Genomic DNA, 20,852 nt, shown 5'->3' on the forward strand with positions numbered 1-20,852 from the left:
TTACCTCTCTCTCCCTCTCACCCTATTGCAAACATGACATGAGTTTGTTGGTCATGGAACTTGATTAACTTCTTGATTTTATGTTTTGTTTCAATTATGATTAAATCCTTGTAAGTGGATGCATAGTTGATTTGAAGCTTTCACTTATCCATTGAGACCTTTGATGCACATGTAAAAACATTTTCTAAATGGCCTACCAATTGACCTCATGTACTACATAAATTTATGCAAAATATAAACCAAATTTTTCCCTAATTGACCTTTCAAACGTCTTTGCCATCCCCATTGCACACCAAAATGCAATTACTACTTTGTAATGTAATAAAATATTTTTAATTATATTCATTAGACTAAACAATCTATGAGACAAGTAATTATATTGGTTGCTTCCACTACACAACTATTTATAGAATAGGTGACATTTTTTAGGTAGTTTGAATTAACAACCCTCCCAGCTAAGTTAATATTCAAAAATCAAATCTCTTTGATTAAAAAATAAAAATAAAAAAATCCCTTTCCCAAATAAGGTTTTGCTATATAATGAGGTTTTAAAAATGTAGGCCAATTTCAGATCATCTTCTTTAATTCAGACTTCTAAATGGGTGAAGGGAGGTTTATCTATCCATATAGGCTAAGGTTTAATAAATTGTTATTCGGAAGGAGATGTCTTCCAAATACTTGTCCAGAGTTTATTCCCTTAATGTCTGGAACATCACACGGCAAATGTGGTATACCCTCTCTCAATTCCTTTAAATTTTTATCCAAATAGAAATGGCGGCAGCTATATCCCTGTCTCTTCCAACCTCTGCATTTTCTTCGTCACACCCACCATCCAAAGCGATTTATATGCATGGGTGCAGATCATTTTCCATCTCTGTATCTTTTGTGAATTCTATTCCTGCAACTTCATACCGTAGCAAACAATTAAGGAGACACAACTGTTCACCCATGGTGTTTGGCTCCTCAAATAACGAAGGAAAACCGGAGGAAACCGAAGACCCATTTGTACTGACAACACCACTGTATTATGTGAACGCACCTCCTCACATGGGCAGTGCTTATACCACAATTGCAGCAGATGCTCTAGCCCGCTTCCAGGTAATTCTCTGCTCCTCGTTCTGAGAAACTTTATTTATTCTGTTATTCATAACTATACCCGTATACAGGTAACAAAATTGAAGCGTAAATATCACAAGGACAATAAGTTTGGCTATTCTTATTCAAGATATACAATTGGACGGTCAATTGGGATGAGCTCAAGTGGGGAAAATATTGCGGTTTCCGTAATACGGTCCTAAGTTCCAATGTGCGGAAAAATGTCAATTGCTAAATTGCGTAAAATTTTGCACCCAACACTCGACATTCAAGTCTCTCATCCAATGCTCCATATTCAAATTTCTAGAGATGCTATTATTTGTTGAAATTAAGTAAAATATCGGCGAGGTTGGGACAAGGCTGTGTACAAAGTCTCTCCTCAATTTTTAAAATTCTAGAGACGAATTAATTATTGAAATTAAGTAAATTTCTGGCTCAGCTGGAACTAGGCTGAGTGCAAGTCTATAACTAATTTGACTAGAAGAGATAGCTCTAAAGCAAAGGGTATCCCAAAATAAAAAGGAAATTTTCTATAAACGACAAAACTCAGACAAGAGGCAGTGTTATAAGTACAACCTTGCTTCTCGTTATGCTAATCACTGCCACTGGCACAATGAGACCTGGTTACAATGACTGTATGTTTTGAAACTTTTGGATGAGCTAGGATCCAAACGCAGAATTAGCTGTCGGCTGGAGAGCTGCTCGTGCATTTTATTATGGAATTTGATGTTTCCTCTGTAAGTGTGCATTGCAATTTCTAATACTTCCTCCTGTGGAAGTCACACAGGTGGAGGTTCTAGCCAGATACAACTAACGGCTCTGATACCATTTTGATAATTTTCGACAGACAAAAATTCCCATTTAAGTGTGCTCTTGACTAGTTAGGCATTTTATTATTGAGCCAACTCTATGTTGAAATTTTTAGTTTTTTTGAAGATTTATAGATTTATAGATTTCGAAGATCTGTTATGAAAACTCAGTAACATTTTTCATTGCATATTCAATTATGTTCCTTTGTCCGAATGCCCATCTTTCAGTCAGTCTTTCTGCTTGTCAAAAGTTTGATATATTTAACGTTCATAAATAACTGTTATATTAAGTCCTTCAGCTTGATGATGTTATATTGTCTTTGATTTTGTATTTCAAGACATACTAACAGTTGTCTAAATGTAATTATTATACGTGTACGTTTTGTTCTTTGGGTATTGTTGGTGTCCATTTTATTACCCACCGAACACAGAATAAAATGTCCGAAGACACTCTATCCTCTCTTGAACAAAATCACCGCGTATGCTAAGATTGCGAGAAGATCATATGGCGATTCCAAGGTTTCTTTTGTCAGGTCTTGATGTGTGGATAAGCTCAATGGGCGTTGTGATATTGCTGGTAGTACACAAAGGGACTTATGCTTGGCTCGTTCAATTCACAATGAAGACAATGAATCTCTATCGATTGGATCTTGGATCATGGACTTCAAGAAAACTGAAAAGGAGATAAGGGTTTAGAAGTTCTAATCTATTTCTAAGAACTCAAGAGACAACATTGACTAGGTGAAACCAATAACCATGCTTTGCTTTGCCACGCTAGGACAACTACACAAAGTGGATGCAATCTTCAAGGGGGTGTGCTTATGATTTTCACGTCATGAATAACTACCATCAAATCGAACAATATTTATCTAGATAGAAGTTAAGCATCCACAAAGTAAGCTCAGACTAACTTTACATGATGAACAAAAATCATCTGTTCATCAAAAGTATGAGTGGAAGATTCACCATAAATCAATACTTATGAGATCTTGCATTCATCTAACATACATGAAATGAAATTTAAACTATGATGAGGTAAAGTGCTATATTCCAAGTAAGCTTGCCTTGCTTCATCACCAAAAGGTACAGCTACAACCTAAGTCACAGAAATCGGCGATTTTCAAAGATGAGGGCTGATTTTTATCGAATTTCAAACTAATATGAAAAATTCGTTCAAATTTGACCAAAAAATCGGATGGCCATGATGTCATTTTTTTTAATTAAAGTTAAAATTTTAAAAACGTTTTCCTAGGGTTTCCAAAAAGCGTTTAGGGTTTTTTTTAAAGATTTTCAGCGGATTCTCTATAAAGTGCTATCGCGGGTATGCTTTGTATCTGCAACTGCTGGGTCGCGATTCGCTGGTATTCTCCGCAACTGCTGGGTCGCACTCGGGTATTCACTTTCGTGGCTTCAAAGGTCGTCATGGCCGTCGGATTTTCTCCAGCTGTCGTCGCATTTTCTCCTACCCGAAGTATACATATATTTAAAAAATAAACAAAATTATATAAGGCGATTTTTAGCCGATTTTTTTTTTCGAATTTTTCCCCTGTCGAATTTCATCCGAATTTCATGGCCGTCAATTTCGAATTCGAATTCGAACCTTGTGACTTAGGCTACAACAACATTTGGTTGTTCTTCTCTTGGTGTAAAAGTGGGAAAGAGAGGTCTAGAGGTTGATCCTCTAGTGTTAATGTGATGTCCCCGATGTAATTAAATAATAAATTTAATTACTTTATTGTAAGGCCCCAAATTTAATAACAATCTTTCGGGCCCTTTTATTTAATTAGATTAGACAAGTCTTGGTTGGTCGTGTCGGCCCGTTTGTAACCCTTCGGGAAGTTCTCGGAGCCCATATATATGGCCGAGTTAGTCTTTGTCTTAGGTATGCGAATTTTGGTATTTACTCTTGTTTGTGTGAATTCCAGTTGGAGTTCAGCTTGTTTGTCATTTTGGAGGTGAGGGATCCTCCCTACTTGGCATTCGCAGTTTCGGTGGGAGTTCTCCTCACCCTATTCTGCTTCTGTTCCGAGTTTGTGTAATCTACTATGAGATCATTATCAATATATTTTCCTGTGCCTGTGCGAATATTCATTATCTACACTTAAGTCTCTTGTGCCTGGAATAATAATAATTCATTCCACTACGCTATACAACTTCGAACGGTGGAACTTGGCGAGCATTCACCCACCGTACGACTCACTACCGTACACTCCCATCAACACCCACCGTACACCTCCATCCAACACCCACCGTACAACCCACTACCGTACAACCTTCACCCTACGGTACAACTCACTACCATACACTCCCATCAACATCCACCGTACGACCCACTACCGTACGTCTCCTTCCAGCACCCAACGTACGGCTCACTACCGTACAACCTCCACTCCACCATACAAACATCTGCACCGTACGACCCCTTCCATACCACTGTATGACCACTCCTCTCACCACCGTACGACCTATCTACCATACGAACCTTTCCCTTGCCAGTTCATATGCCCTTGCCAGTTGCACCGTATGGGCAGGGAACTTTACAGTGGTATCAGAGCCTGTGATCTTGCCAGCCTGTCGTGTAGTGGATGCAAGTGTACACTATAAGGAGGTACCGTTCGGCCGATCGAATGGTGGAAACACAGGATACTGTAAGAGAAGTCATGGCACTATTAAGGGAGCTAACCAGAAGCCAAGCTCAGCTCAACGACACCATAACCAGAGGGGAGCAACGACAACAAATCATGGAGGAAACCTTACGGCAATTGGCCTTGGGAAAGACGAATGGGGAACAAAATGGGCATGGCGATGACTCAGTCACTGGAAGGTCCAACGTCCAACGCTCACATTCACGGCCGTTGATGCCGACTTTTCCTCAGAAATCAGAAGCACCATGCAAGGAACATGAACCCACCTTTCAGGAGTTGCAAGCACAGTTGAACCAAGATTGGAGGGATGCAAATCTCGAGGGGTGTTAATATATAGCCCTCGTGAATCTAACTGATGGTAAATCGGTTATTATCTGGAGAGTGATATATTAACAGAGCATACAGTTCGGAAATTTAACATAAACAAACTAATTGTTATGAACGGTTGCCTCTGTAGGGGCATGTCCATACGTGGCAACTGCCACATATGGACATGTTGCTACGTAGGCAACCTTTCCTCTTGTATTTAAACCGGATTCAATGATGGAGACGATCAATAACTCACGACAATCAGTCTTCCAGAATCGCTGTCATTATTCTTCGATCCATATTTCACAACATGGTATCAGAGCTAGCATATTAAGAGAATAAATTAGACAGCCATATTACTCATAAGCATTTATCGGAAGTAAATAACAAATTGACGCAGAGGCTATATATGCAGAGGATATATCCGACTAAGAAAATATTCAAAATGTCAAGTAATATGAGAGTGGAAGATAGACTTGAAGGAGCCTCCAACTTCGTTTCCTGGAAGATATGAATCATTGCCATTCTTGAAGAACTAGAATTAGAGTCTTACATAGAAGAAAATCTAGACATGCCAAATGATGAACCAGAGAAATCTACCTGGAAAAGGCGCAATAATAAAGCAAAGAAAGTAATTATTGACTCAGTCAAAGATCATATTCTTCCATCTATAGCCAAACTGCCTAAAGCATATGAAGTATTTAAAACCATTAAAAATACATATGAAGTTAACAATGCGAGCAAAATGTTAATCTTGAAACAACAACTTTTAAACATAAAGATGAATAAAGATGATACAATATCGACATACTTTTCAAGGATATCTGAAGTAAAAGACCAATTACAAACTATTGGAAATGAGGTAGATGATCAAGAAATCTCTCTCATAGCCCTAAGAGGATTACCAATTTCATGGGAATCCTACATTCAATGTATTAGCAGAACACCCCCCTTACCCAAATTTGAACAACTTAAGAATGAGTGCATTCAAGAGGAATCTCGACTAATCTCAAGAGGATTAGGGCCAAATAAAGAAGGAGAAATCCAAGCACTTAATACAAATACCTTCAACAAAAAGAAAAAGTTCTCCAAACGGAAGAGAGGAAATAAAAACCATCAGAAAAGAGATATGTCTAAAATTCAGTGTTACAAATGCAACAAATATGGGCACACTAACAGAAATTGTCTAGAAAGGAAGAAAACACAAACTATTCTAGCCGAAGTCAAAGGAGAAAACTCACTTTTCTTCTTAGCCCTATCAAGCGAAATAAATACAAATAAAAACACTTGGATCGTAGACAGTGGAGCATCAAGGCATATAACTGGATTTAGAAATCAGTTTGAAACACTTAACGGGCACTCAAGTGAAGAGGTTACTATTGGAGATAACTCCACATATCCTGTGAAAGGAATTGGGACCTATACTATCAAACTAAGAAATGGAGTATCTCTACAATTAAAGGATGTTCTGTTTGTACCTGGAATAAAAAGAAATCTAGTCTCAATCTCAGGCCTAGCTGATCAAGGATATCGGGTTACCTTCAATGAAGATAAAGTTCTACTCTGGCCTAAAAATACAAATATCAAAAATGCCATAACAGCAGGTTCAAGAGATGGTAGCCTATACAAACTATACAGTGATCAAAAGGAAGCACTAAATCTTGAAGTTTCAAATAATAATGAATTATGGCACAAAAGATTAGGACACCTAAGATATAGTGCTCTATCCAACATAAAGAAGATTACTTCAAGACTGCCCCAACTAAAATCTGAACACACAGGCATTTGCAAAGGATGTGCCTTGGGAAAGAATGTGAAAGTTTCTTTTCCCTCAAGCGAGCACAAATCAAAAGTTATTTTAGAACTAATTCACTCAGACCTATGCGGTCCCATGTCAACACCATCCCTAACTGGATCCTTATACTACATAATCTTTGTTGACAACTACTCTCGAAAAACATGGATATATTTTCTAAAGTGCAAAGATTCAAATGAAGTACTATCTAAGTTCAAAGAATTCAAGGCACTAGTAGAAAACCAGTCAGGGAAGAAAATTAAGGTGTTAAGATCCGACAATGGGGGAGAATATACATCTGACAACTTCAAAGACTTTTGTAATTCTGTTGGAATTAAGAGGGAGTATACTATACCATATAATCCACAACAGAATGGAGTAGCAGAAAGAAAGAACAAAACCATAATTGAAGCAGCAAAAGCCATGATGCATGACCAAAACTTACACACTTCATTCTGGGCAGAAGCTTCAAATACAGCAGTCTACATTCAAAACAGATGTCCGCACTCAGTTCTAGAAAACATAACTCCTGAAGAAGCTTTTACAGGGAACAAACCAGACTTAAGTCATTTAAGGATATTTGGCTGTCCCGTATATATACATGTTCCTAAAGAAAAGAGGACAAAACTAGAACCATCCGGAAAAAGAGGTATCTTCATTGGCTATAGTGAAAATACTAAAGGATATCGCATTTACATTCCAGGGAAAAAATCTGTTGAGATAAGTAGAGATGTAAAGTTTGAAGAAAACACTACACTCAAAGAACCTGAGGATGATAACATGACTAAAGAAGAAGAAGATCACATAATTGAGATTGAGAGGGAGAATATCATAGAAAATTCTGAACCTTCAGACACTCAGAGGGAGGACATCATAAGAGCTTCTGAACCTCTTGTTGATGAAAATATTGAAACACTCAATAATAAGAAAAGACCTCTATGGGCAAGGAAAATGATTGAAGAGAATAATTTATAACCAAATGAAATTTCCAAAGAAAATAAGAGAACAAGAACTCTAAAATGTTATGCTGCATTTCTAATCGAACTCACAAATTCTGAACCAACAAATGTCAGAGAAGCCTTATCAAAACAGGCTTGGAAAGATGCTATGGTTGAAGAATATCAATCTATACTAAAGAATGATGCTTGGGATATAGTGCCTAGACCAAAAGACAAATCAGTTGTCTCATCCAAGTGGTTATTCAAGATCAAATATGCATCTGATGGCAGCATTGAAAAACATAAAGCTCGCTTTGTGGCCAGGGGATTCTCTTAGAAAGCAGGAATTGATTATGAAGAGACATTTGCCCTAGTTGCCCGGTATATGTCAGTAAGAACAATCATTGCAATTGCAGCATCCAAAGGATGGAAAATTCACCAAATGGACGTAAAGACTGCCTTCCTAAATGGTTCAATTGAAGAAGAAGTATATATAGAACAACTAGAAGGATTCACCATACGTGATAAAAATTGCTATGTTTGTAAACTAAAGAAAGCTCTCTATGGGTTAAAACAAGCACCTAGGGCCTGGTATGCAAGGATAGACAACTATCTCCCCAAACTAGGGTACTCCAAGAACCTAGCAGATCCCAACATCTACTTCAAGGCTTCAAATGGCAATATGATTATATTGGTCCTTTACGTGGATGATCTTTTGATAACAGGAGAGGATAATCTCATTGAGAAATGTAAGCAAGATCTGGCAGCAGAATTCGATATGAAGGATCTAGGGCTTCTACATTATTTTCTGGGATTAGAAGTATGGCAGAAGAAAAACTACATCTTCCTAAATCAAGGAAAGTACACCACAAATATTCTAACTAGATTTGGGATGATGGAGTGTAAGCCATTAGCTACACCAATGGAAACTAATTTGCACAAGCTGAAAATTGAGGCAGAAGATTCAGAACCTACAGATCCCACACTCTACAGACAAATCGTCGGTTCACTCATGTATTTGGTAAATACTCGTCCTGATATCTGCTATGCTACAAATGTTTTAAGTCACTTCATGTGTGAACCTAAGAAGATACATCTAATGGCTGCTAAACACATTCTAAGATATTTACGAGGCACAATCGGACTTGGCTTAAAGTATGAAAATGTTGAGATTCAACTTGAAGGATATTCTGATTCTGATTGGGCCGAAAGTACCACTGACCGTAAAAGTACTACAGGGTGTTGCTTCAGTCTTGGTTCTGCTATGATAGCTTGGTTGAGCAGAAAACAGTTAGCAGTTGCACAAAGCTCCACCGAAGCAGAATATATGGCAGCCTCCATGGGAGCTCGTGAAGCGGTATGGCTAAGAAAGTTATTATTTGGATTATTTGGAAAAACTTTGAATTCAACAATAATTCACTGTGATAATCAGAGCTGTATCAAGATCTCAGTAAATCCAGTTTTTCACAATCGATCCAAACATATTGAGATCCCTTATCACTACATAAGAGATATGGTAGATCGAAACGTCATAAAACTAGTGTACATCAGTATTGAAGAACAAAATGCTGATATCTTCACCCAGCCACTTGCAAGATTGAAGATAGAATACTTCAGAAGTAAACTTGGTATGACTAGATTATAATTGAGATTATTAGGATGAAATTCCTTCCATGTGTAATTTGTTCATGAATAAATAAATAAAATGTATATTGCAATATTCTAACTGTGTTCAAGAAGATGACGATCTTCTTATGTTTAAGGTTACTATTTCAAGGTGACGATCTTGACAATAGTTGACCAAGTGTCAAGATTGACTACATTAAGTTGTTGTCCCGGACTATGCCGGATATCTTGATCCTAAAGTATGTGATCATCTCATGATTGACTTCTTAAGTGATTGTCCCGGACTGAGCCAGATATCATGATATTGAGTTTATTGTCATGACAAGACCATATTAAATGTTGTCCCGAATTGTGCCGGAAGTCATGACAGAATATGCTCCCAAGAAAATTACTTAGATCCACTCCTGCTAAGAGGGAGTGTTAATATATAGCCCTCGTGAATCTAACTGACGGTAAATCGGTTATTATCTAGAGAGTGATATATTAACAGAGCATACAGTTCGGAAATTAAACATAAACAAACTAATTGTTATGAACGGTTGCCTACGTAGGGACATGTCCATACGTGGCAACTGCCACGTATGGACATGGCCCTACGTAGGCAACCTTTCCTCTTGTATTTAAACTGGATTTAATGATGGAGACGATCAATAACTCACGGCAATCAGTCTTCCAGAATCGTTGTCATTATTCTTCGAAACATATTTCACAACAAGGGGGACATATCCTTCAAGGATTATGCTAAGCTTCGGATGAAATACTCGGGTGGCAGAAGTCAGAGCTATTATGGACACTATAACAATGACATCAAGCAGAAGGTTGGCAAGATCAACCTGTTATCCTTTGATGGGACCAGAGTAACCTCATCACGAGCTTGGGTTCAAAAAGCAGATACGTACTTCCAACTCAACCCCATGCTTGAAGATGAAGCTATCAAGTTTGCGGCACTTCACCTGGAAGGAGTCGTGCACGAATGCTGGCATCTTGGAATGGTCACTCTCAGCCATGACCAGATAACTTCCTATGCCGACTTCACGGAGAAGCTCATAGATTGGTTTGACGGGAAGGATCCAAAACTCAATTTCAAGGAGTTGGCCCAATTAAAACAGTCGGGACCGATGGATGGTTACATCACAGAGTTCCAAAGACTGCCCGTGTTGGTAACAGACATCTCAGAGCGAAGATTGGTAGTCTTGTTCATGGACGGATTGATGGAACCTCTAAAAGGTTGGGTAAAAGGGTTCAACCCCAACACGCTCACGGAAGCAATCAAAAAGGCCCGTGACATGGCAACATCTTCCTCTTCCAGAAATTTTGCACATACCAAACCACCATTCGTTCCGAAGGAGAAGGATAATAAACCCTTTCCAAAGAGATCATTTCTTGATGAAGCCACAAAACAAGAACTTAGAAGGGAGAAGCTTTGTTTCACTTGCAAGGAGCCATGGGAACCAGGACACTGATGTTTGGGCAAAGGAAAGATTCACTATATTGAAGTAATGTCCGATGGAGAAGAGGAGCCTGAGGAAAATGAACCACCAAGGGAAGGATCTGTCAAGGAGACCAACCTGGCGGAGAGAATCTCCACATTGGTACGGAGGGGAGGGGTCATTGCTACACTGGCGGGTACCCCAAGGTGCAGTGTATTTAGGGTACGTGGTACACTCCAAGGGCAACGAGTCTTGGTTATGCTCGACAGTGGGGCATCACTCAACTTCATAAACTCATCACTTGTCACCCGAAGGGGTTTGTGTACAAAGGAGTATGAAGGGTTTGATGTCAAGGTGGCAGGAGGCAATCTCCTATTATGCACTCACTTGGTTCTGCAAGTGAGCATCACCATGGGAAATTACACAGTGACCGACGATTTCTTTGTAGTAGATCTGGATGACACGGATGTCATATTGGGCATTCAATGGATGGAGACCCTCGACCAGTACACACAGAGCTTCAAAAGGATGGAGTTCTCATTCGAGGTAGATGACAGGAAGGTGGTTCTCAAAGGAATGTCGAATGGCAGCCCGAGGGAGATTTTCGCCAAACGGATGGAAGTCATCTTCCGACATGATGAAAGTCTGGGCAGCACATTGCTTGATCTTGACAAAACCTGTGAAAGAGCATCTGACTTACTACCAGGATGAGGAACTTCAGTCGGTTCTGGATAAGCATAGTTTGGTCTTCGCTGACATTCCACCTAGTATACCTCCACACCGAGGGTTCGAGCACACCATTGAGTTGGAGGAAGGAGCAAAACCTGTTATCACCACACCCTACCGCCACCCAAAAAAGTTCAAAGAAGAGATAGAGAAAACCATCCAGGAACTCCTTGATAAAGGATGGATCCGGCCTAGCTCTAGCCCCTTTGCATCCTCGGTGGTACTGGTGAAGAAGAAGGACGAAACTCTCAGAATGTGTGTTGACTACCATGCACTGAACAAGAAGACTATCAAGAATAGATACCCCATTCCCAGGATCGATGAGCTGCTGGATGAACTACATGGCGCAGTCTATTTCTCCAAAATTGATCTCCGCTCTGGGTACGATTAGATCCGTATGAGGGAGCAAGATGTGGAAAAGACAACTTTTTGCTGCCATTACGGACACTATGAATTCTTGGTCATGCCGTTTGGATTAACCAATGCTTCGGCCACTTTTCAGTTCTGCATGAACCACATCTTCAACAAGCAACTACGTAAGTTCCTGCTGGTATTTTTTGATGACATACTCATCTACAACAAGACCTGGGAGGAACATATGGGACATTTGGATGAAGTATTGGGGATTATGAAATCGCAATCATTATATGCCAAAAGGTCCAAATGTGAATTTGGAATGACCGAGGTCGTGTACTTGGGTCATGTCATCAGTGCCCAGGGGGTACAAGTTCACTAGGAGAAAATTCAGGCAATTTTGGATTGGCCTCCACCCAAGACTCTCTCAGAGTTGCGTGGATTTTTTGGATTGTGCAGTTATTATAGGAGGTTTGTGAAAGGATTTTCACAACTTGGTGCACCATTGACAGATCTGACAAAGAAAGGATCCTTCCATTGGAATGTGCAGGTGCAACAAACCTTTGACAAATTAAAAGAAGTTATGAGTACGTGTCCGGTTTTGGCACTACCAGACTTCACTCGCCCTTTCATCCTAGAGTGTGATGCCTCGGGAGAAGGCATTGGAGCGGTGTTGATGCAAGATCATCACCCCATTGCGTTCGAGAGTCGGAAGCTCTCAGGAGTTGAGCGGTTGTACTCTTTCTACGACAAGGAGATGCTCACCATCATGCACGCACTGACGAAGTTTCGACAGTACCTCGTCGGGGCAAAGTTTGTTGTGTGGACATACCACAACAGCTTGCGATATTTCTTGGAGTAGAGGGATCTGAATGAACGACAACAGAAGTGGGTGAGCAAAGTCTAGGCATTTGATTTCGACATTGAATATGTGAAGGGGAAGAATAACGTGGTAGCTGATGCCCTGTCAAGAAGGCTTGCCATATGTTCTTTATCCCAAATTTCGGCGGATTGGAAGGAACACCTGTTGGTTGAATACTCCAAGAATACTTTTTCTTGCGAATTGATGGATGGTCAAGTGCAGGATGACTGATACAAGGTGGTTGACGACATCATTTACTACAAGGACAAAATTGATTTGGTACTCGAGTCCAAGATGAAGGAAACGATTATGAAGGAAATGCACGACTCTCCCTTGGTTGGACACCCGGGATACTTGAAAACCTACAGACAGATCCGAGAAAGGTTTTCCTGGAAGGGGCTTAAGATTGACGTCCCGCAGTATGTGTGGGAATGTTCCACCTGTCAGCAGAACAAATATGAGCGCACCCTACCGTTCGGACTGTTGCAACCACTGCCAATCCCCGACCAGAAATGGGATAGCATCTTGATGGATTTCATTACTGGGCTCCCCAGAGTGCAAGGAAAGGATTGCATTTTCGTCGTAGTTGACCGCTTGACCAAGTATGCACATTTTTTTGCCATCCCCACAGGATACCAAGCAGTTCAAGTGGCCGAGTTGTTCTTTCGTGAGGTATTCCGCTTACATGGTCTACTGCGAAACATCGTTAGTGACAGGGATAGCCGTTTTCTGAGTACCTTCTGGATGGAGTTATTTCGATTGGCAAGAACCGAGTTGTCGCCCAGCACAAGCTACCTTCCGCAGATAGACGGACAGACAGAGATTGTGAACAAATGGCTGGAGGGTTATCTTAGGAACTACGTTTCAGCTCAACAGAAGGCTTGGGTTCGCTGATTACATTTGGGTGAACACTGTTACAACACCACCTATCACATGTCGATAGACATGCCACCCTTCAAAGCTCTGTATGGTTATGAACCTTCTTCATTTGTTGACCTGGCATTGGGAGACAGTCATGCACCGAGGGCCAAAGATTGGCTTCAGGAGAGTTTAGACATCCTGACATCTCTCAAAGGTAACCTGTAGAGGGCTCAGAACCAGCAAAAGATGTATGTTGATTGACACCGAGTTGAATGAAACTTTGAGGTTGGCGATTTGGCATACCCCCGACTTCAACCGTACAGACAATCCTCCTTGAAGACAAGTGGTAAGGAGAAGCTGAAGTCGTGTTTCTATGGACCCTATAGGGTGGTTCAAAGGGTGGGTGAAGTTGCCTACGAGTTGGAGCTTCTTGAGGGGAGTCGGATTCACAATGTTTTTCACGTGTCATGTCTTAAGAAGGCCGTCGGGCAACGCATCACAGCGTCCGAGGATTTGCCACCCATCGACAAAGAAGGGAAACTAATTCTGGAGCCGGTGAAGATCATCGACGTCAGAGAAAAGAGGCTGAGATCGCGCACAGTCAAGGAGTTCCTTGTGCGTTGGAAGAATCTACCCATTGAGGATGCCACCTGGGAAGGCGAGCAAATTCTAGAGCATCCAAGCTTGCAATTGCTTGAGGGCAAGCAATTTCTGGCCCGGGAGGACTGTGATGTCCCCGATGTAATTAAATAATAAATTTAATTGCTTTATTGTAAGGCCCCAAATTTAATAACAATCTTTCAGGCCCTTTTATTTAATTAGATTAGACAAGTCTTGGTTGGTCATGTCGGCCCGTTTGTAACCCTTCGGGAAGTTCCCGAAGCCCATATATATGATCGAGTTAGTCTTTGTCTTAGGTATGCGAATTTTGGTATTTACTCTTGTTTGTGTGAATTCTAGTTGGAATTCAGCTTGTCTATCATTTCGGAGGTGAGAGACCCTCCCTACTTGGCATCCACAGTTTCGGTGGGAGAGTTCTCCTCACCCTAATCTGCTTCTGTTCCGAGTCTGTGTAATCTACTATGAGATCATTATCAATATATTTTCCTGTGCCTGTGCGAATATTCATTATCTACACTTAAGTCTCTTGTGCCTGGAATAATAATAATTCATTCCACTATGCTATACAACTTCGGATGATGTAATATCCCCTAATAAATTCCAAGTCTTAGTCTAGACTAGACTAGCATGTTAATTCTTTTATATTAGTTTTCAATTTACTAATATTAATTAATTAATTAATAAATGATTTTTGTAATATTAATTATTTTATATTAATTGTCCATTTGTTAATATAAATTAATTAATAAGTTCCTAAACTATTCGATAGTTTATCGATAGTTCTAAATAATGGAAATGGACTTATTGGTTGGTTCGATTCAGTTCGGAAACAGGTTTTCCCGAACTACCTTTGGGTTTGATTTAAGGAGGAACGAACAACAAATGGAAGATTGTGAAGCCTGCATGTAAGGATACATGTTTAGACTATTTTGCCTTTCGTCAGTTGGAAGACTGGCCTAGTGGTCTGTATGATTCTGGAGTGGAATTAAGATTCACTGAAACAACGTGAACTTCTTCTTACGGAATGACTCCTGTGTGTTGTGATGCGGGTGTGTGCATTTTTCTACACTGCGAGACTAGGTATACTACTGTCGAAGAACTTGTTGTATGAACCAAACTTGGCACTCAATGCAAACCGTTTCCCTGTGCTTTTGTAACCTGATATCGGGATTATAGCGTGTAAATATTAAAGCTTGTTCTAACTAGTAATGCCGTGAAGTGGCGTGGAGGCTGCAGTCATCGTGTGGAGATGCTGGTAAGTGCTACCAAACATTATGCATGCCGTGAAGACCTCGTGCTTCTACCTTGTTCGTATATGAAGATTTTTCAGCGGTACAAATTTTGGGTAATCTGTCTGCAACCGTGGGTGCTTTCCTTTGTCCTGTTCGTTGAGGAATATACGACGTCCCTGTTGTAGAGTTCTGCAACAAGTTTGGCACCAACGTCTAATTTATAATTGGTAACCACAATTTATCTACCAGGTGCACCATGAACCCTTCCAATTAACTCTTCGAATGTTTTATTTAAATGTACAGATTCCTAATGTGCAATGAGTGTAAAGACAATGTATGCCTACTGCGGAATTTATACAGAATTAAAACCTTATGAACTGAACAGTTTGTAGTTACAAAATTTTCATAGACTCGCTGAGTTTTTGACAAAATCTTGCTGAACTTTGCGAGTTTTATTCACGAGTTTAAGTCAATAAAACTCGCAGGGGTGGAAAACTCGGCGAGGTTTTACAACTCACCGAGTACCCTGCAAGTAGTCCAACTATGGTTTGGACATTTTTTGGTGGAGTTGAGCATGTCTTGGACATTTCTACATATGGCATGGCAGACTTTGCCATTCTCAAGAAATGTCCAACTTTGCCATGGCGGATTTCATATTGGCCTAAGAAATGGCCATCTCCATTTAGAAAGTTTTCTTTGCCATGGACACTTGGATGATTTTTTGATGATTTTTGACCTTAGAGGAGTCAATTTTTGATTCTGAATACAAGAAACCCACTATCTTGATTTTTGTGACCCAATCTTAGGTCAACTTTCAAAAAAGCTGAAAAAAGCAAAAGAGCAAAAAGCGAAAAAGCAAGCGAAAAAGCTGCATCTCGGATTGGTTCCAAAATTCCAAAAATGAAAAAGCAAAAAAGTAGAATCCCACAAAAATAGGAAGGTGTCAGAATTGACCCTAAGTAGTTGCGTTTTTTGTCCTTCAGGCCTTCTAAGCATTTTGATGGTGCTTGAACATTTTTTTGATGATGATTTCCTTAATTGACTTGGATGACCATAAAAAAACTCTAACTCCTCATTGCAAAAATACTAGAGATTAGCAGTTGCAATGCCAAGGCAAAACCTTAAAAAGCAAAAACAGGGGGGGGGCCCATTTGGGGTGATGTGTGAAAAAGGTCACAACAGGTATGTTTTAATATAATACTTGAAACAACACCATACAGTGCTGATCCATTAATGCAACTGAAAACAAGTACAACATAGTTATGTTCACCATTTAATCAATGTATCCGTTCATTCAATGCAAAATGGTTCATCTGATTTTGCAGGTAACATTTTACATCATAACATGAATGTGCATCTGTAATTCATTCGATCCACAATGTTAAAATTCCAATCCATCATGTTGCATTCCTTTTCCTTTATTTTGATAAATCATAGAGAGCAAAATACTTATGGCAAGTACTACGCCAAAAAATGCCATCCAAGAAAAGCTAGCAGTTGCCTTCAAGCATATTACTTAAAAGTAAGATGGTTATGTCAAACAAATTATCAACAATTCTTATTTCCAAATGAACAAGAAGAAAAAATCTTTTAGAATACATTGAACAATGAAATTGTAGCTAGTTTGTATACAAAAGGTGTTATAAACAGCATGCAGAAAACTTGATCAAGCAAGAATTATAATTTCAGAACCACTAAGAGGCATACATCAAAACAGGTCAATGCTAACCACAAACTGTAATAGGCTAACAACTACAAGCTATCAATAGCCATATACAACAACTCTGCTTGTAGACACTTAATTCTCACCACCTTCTAATGTCACACCTAACATTGCATCCTAATACCATGTCAACATTTCCTCATTTCATGCTAATTCCCCTTTTCATTTGCCACCACTAATTAATTAAATAATTTTTATTTTTTAGTCAACTAAACTAATGCCAATAAATCCATTTTCACTTATTTCTTTACAAATAATAAAAAATCTAATTATACACTCATATTCCATAATAACTCCTCCATGAATTGCTTCTATTTTCATTCCATGCACAACTAATTAGTCAAAATAAATAAAAATGACTAATTACCCATGCTCCCCAAGTTTTTTGGGACAAGAATGGCAGACTATGTGGGGTTGTGTTTCCGGGATGGGTTTTTTTAAGGCCCTTTTTAAGGGGACGACTATTAAAAAATAGGAAAAATTCCAATGTTATCCAAAGTTTCCAGGATGCCATTTTAGGGGACATGGGGATGACAGAGTGGACGACTATATAAAAAAAATAGGGAAAATTTAAAATATATAGGGAAATTTCAAATTTCAAATATATTCATATGATAACAATGTAACATTGATACATCAAAATTGAAATTCTAAAATTTAAATCGTTCATCAATCATCATATATAATATACATAGCAATTGAGTTGAAACTTGAAATTCATAAATTCATACACAATTTGAGCAGTGTCTGCTAAACAAAATAAGCAAGCAGCTGCACGGGACCTTGCTCTTAGAATAATAAGGTTTATAAATGTTATACACCAACAAATGTCCATAACAAGGCTAGAAATCCTTTTCTTATGCCATGATGTATTGCATGGCTACTTTTTTCTTTTTCTTTTTGCTTTGTTTGCACTTTTTATGATTAGTAAGTTATTTGAAATAGGGTGACAAGAAGTTGATGCTAGTGCAAAGCATGGTTGAACTACTTGCCAAAAGCAAAAACTCACCAAGGCCCAAAAAAAAACTCAATGAAAACTCGACAACTTAAAAATTGCTTAAATTTATTAGAAATGCAATTTTTTTTGCAAAATTCAATGAGGAGATGCATCTAGTGAGTCAATAAATGAGTACACAAATGAAACAAGTTGAGTCTAGATATATTTGATTGATTTAAATGCAAATTGGGTACAAAATGACATCCTCTTGTGGAATGCTAATGGCTGATAGATTGAAACAAAATGAAATAGCAAATTGGTCTTGTAAAACTAAAAGTAAATACTACATCAAAACATTTTACATCTTTCTCTTCCCAGCTCTAGTGAAAACCAGGGGAGAGATAGAACTAGAGGGTTTACTCCTAGGAGTCCAATGTGGCTTCTCCCTCGCCAAAATTAGGTTGAGGGTAGCACCACTCGCTAGGTTTTGAGGGTGAGAGAGAGAGGGGTAGAGAGATAGGTCTAGATCTTGGGGGAGAGAGGAGAGAGTGAGATAGAGAGTGGTAGAGAGAGGGGATAGAGTAAGTAATAGGGAGATAGATAGGTCTAAAATTTGGAGCAGATAAAGTGAGTGAGATAGAGAGCGAGAGAATGCTGCTAGGAGCCTACTGATTACTGAAATTTGACTGTGTCTGAAAATTTAAAAGATCTTCTAAAACCTAGAATTTGCATTATAACTCCGAGAGATCTGAAACCACTCTCAAACATCTTGCCAATATATATGCGAAATATAACTTAAAGTATAAGTTCAATATGTCTTTTTCCTTTCTTATACTTAAATGTTATATTTCATGTATATATTCTGATGAAGAGAATGAGAATGACTTGAAAAAAAGAAAAAATTAGATAATTTTTTGACGTGTTTGGGCCTCTTTTATTTTTTTAAATTTTTTTCTGCAGATGAGTTTTTGCTGGAAACTCGCTGAGTTTTTTTGAAAAACTCGCCAAAAACTCGGCGAGTTTTTCCCAAAAATTCTGCCAGTCAATGGCGTAAATATTCGCCGAGTTTTTCAAAACTCGGCGAGTATTCCATTTATGGTGCAAAGTATCCAGGGATGGATGGTAAGTTGCTATATGAATTTAGACATGCAGGTGACATATGTAAGGTACTTGCTAGGAATCTATTTACATTTACAAATGGGCCAGTGCTGGAGTCCAATCTTCACAGTATTTTTCATTCCATGATTTTGAATATTAATGGCTTTTAAATTTTAGCTGTTTGTCCCTTCTTTTGTGTAAGGAGGATTAACATTTCTCATATGTTTGTTATATCATTTAGGATAATTTTTGTTTTCATCTTTGACCAGAAGACATGCATTAGAGAAAAATCTTACATTTTCAATTATATTGCAGAGATTACAAGGTAAAAAAGTAGTGTTCATCACTGGAACAGATGAGCATGGGGAGAAAATTGCTGCAGCTGCCAGTGCAAATCATCAAAAGCCAAGAGCTCATTGTGACCGTATTGCATCTGATTACCAGGCATTATGGAAAGATGTATCTCTCTTTTTTTTTTCTTATGTTTTATATACTTATATATCTTTGGACTTAAATTGTAAGGATCACTGGAACCCCTAAATGTTCCTCATTCATGCAAAAGGCTGAAGTCAGATGGAAAAGATTAGTTGGAAAATTAAGTTCAAAATAAACGTGTCTCCTTTCTTTTCTGCTCGTGTATCTTTCATTCCTTAATGTTTAAAAGTTATTATTCAAGCTTATAAACAAATCATGTTCTGCCTAGTTCATTTTTTAACATGGTTGGATATGAGCTCATCTTAATGTTTTTTCCTTGTACGTACTCAAATTTTAATTTTATTAAATTTCCTGTCAGCTGGACATATCTTATGACAAGTTCATTCGTACAACAAATTCTTATCATGAAGCGATTGTAAAGGAGTTTTATCTACGAGTCTTTGAGAAGGGAGATATCTATCGTGCAGACTATGAGGGACTTTACTGTATTAATTGTGAAGAATACAAGGTACTCACTACATTTATTGTTTTTTTAAATTGAGAACCACACAACTCTAAATAAATATATCTGTTAGGTTTATTACTAAACAATTTCAACTTCTATGTTGTGTTCCATATCCTGTACTAAATGAGTAACGTCTTGAATAGGAAACCACACCTCAATTTCATCTTAAATTTTTTTAATTTCTTATTATGTGATATGGTCCACAGGCTCTGCAAGCTAAAAGATATTCAATGCTGTTATTATTAGCTCTTATATGCTGATAAGCTATATTATAATTGAGGTAGTTGAAATTTGGCAATGATACAAAATGCTGCCAGTAGTGAAGTTGCAAAGTAGATTATTGAGTTGTAGATTTTTTTGGAGATGTCATTGCACATTTAGCAAATGCCAAACAAGTTAAATAATCAATGTTCTACAGAGTTCCCTTTTGGGTGTGATAGGGAATTTCTAAATGGGAATGCCTAAAGTATCCCCAAAATGGTGTCCTGAGGGATGGGGATGCTTTCCCATGGAACATAGTCATTGTAGGGGGCAAAATGTTCATATTTCAATTAAATAAAATGGACAACAAATGTTTGTTTTTAAAGAATTGAAATTTATCTTTTTTGCTTCTTCTATAAAGGTTTAAGCTTACAAAATTGTTTTTTTAGCAACTGAAATTAATTATTAATTGAATCTGGACAATGCCTTATACGAGAAAACTATTTTAAGGCAAGAGTACAGTGTCCTATGTCAAATTAATTCAGAGACATTGCAGATATGGAACAAAGTTGTATTGGTACTTGGTATTTCAACCTTCCTAAATTTCATGTGCTTTCCCCAAGTCTACAATTTCAATTTTTGTGATGATA

General features: G+C 38.5%; 1 protein-coding gene across 1 annotated transcript in view; it reads left to right on the plus strand.

Annotated features, from left to right (window-relative positions):
* The first annotated feature begins 611 nt into the window (after nt 1–611).
* Nucleotides 612–20,852, plus strand: part of LOC131055442 (methionine--tRNA ligase, chloroplastic/mitochondrial) — a 111,673-nt gene continuing 91,432 nt past the window's right edge. Inside the window, exons 1-3 of the mRNA XM_057989925.2 lie at nt 612–1,098; nt 19,377–19,520; nt 19,855–20,004. Of these exons, the coding sequence (XP_057845908.2) occupies nt 772–1,098; nt 19,377–19,520; nt 19,855–20,004 (621 nt within the window). The 5' untranslated portion in view covers nt 612–771. The remainder of the gene's footprint in view (nt 1,099–19,376; nt 19,521–19,854; nt 20,005–20,852) is intronic.

Source organism: Cryptomeria japonica, chromosome 10 (assembly GCF_030272615.1).
Source record: "Cryptomeria japonica chromosome 10, Sugi_1.0, whole genome shotgun sequence".
NCBI lineage: Eukaryota > Viridiplantae > Streptophyta > Pinopsida > Cupressales > Cupressaceae > Cryptomeria > Cryptomeria japonica.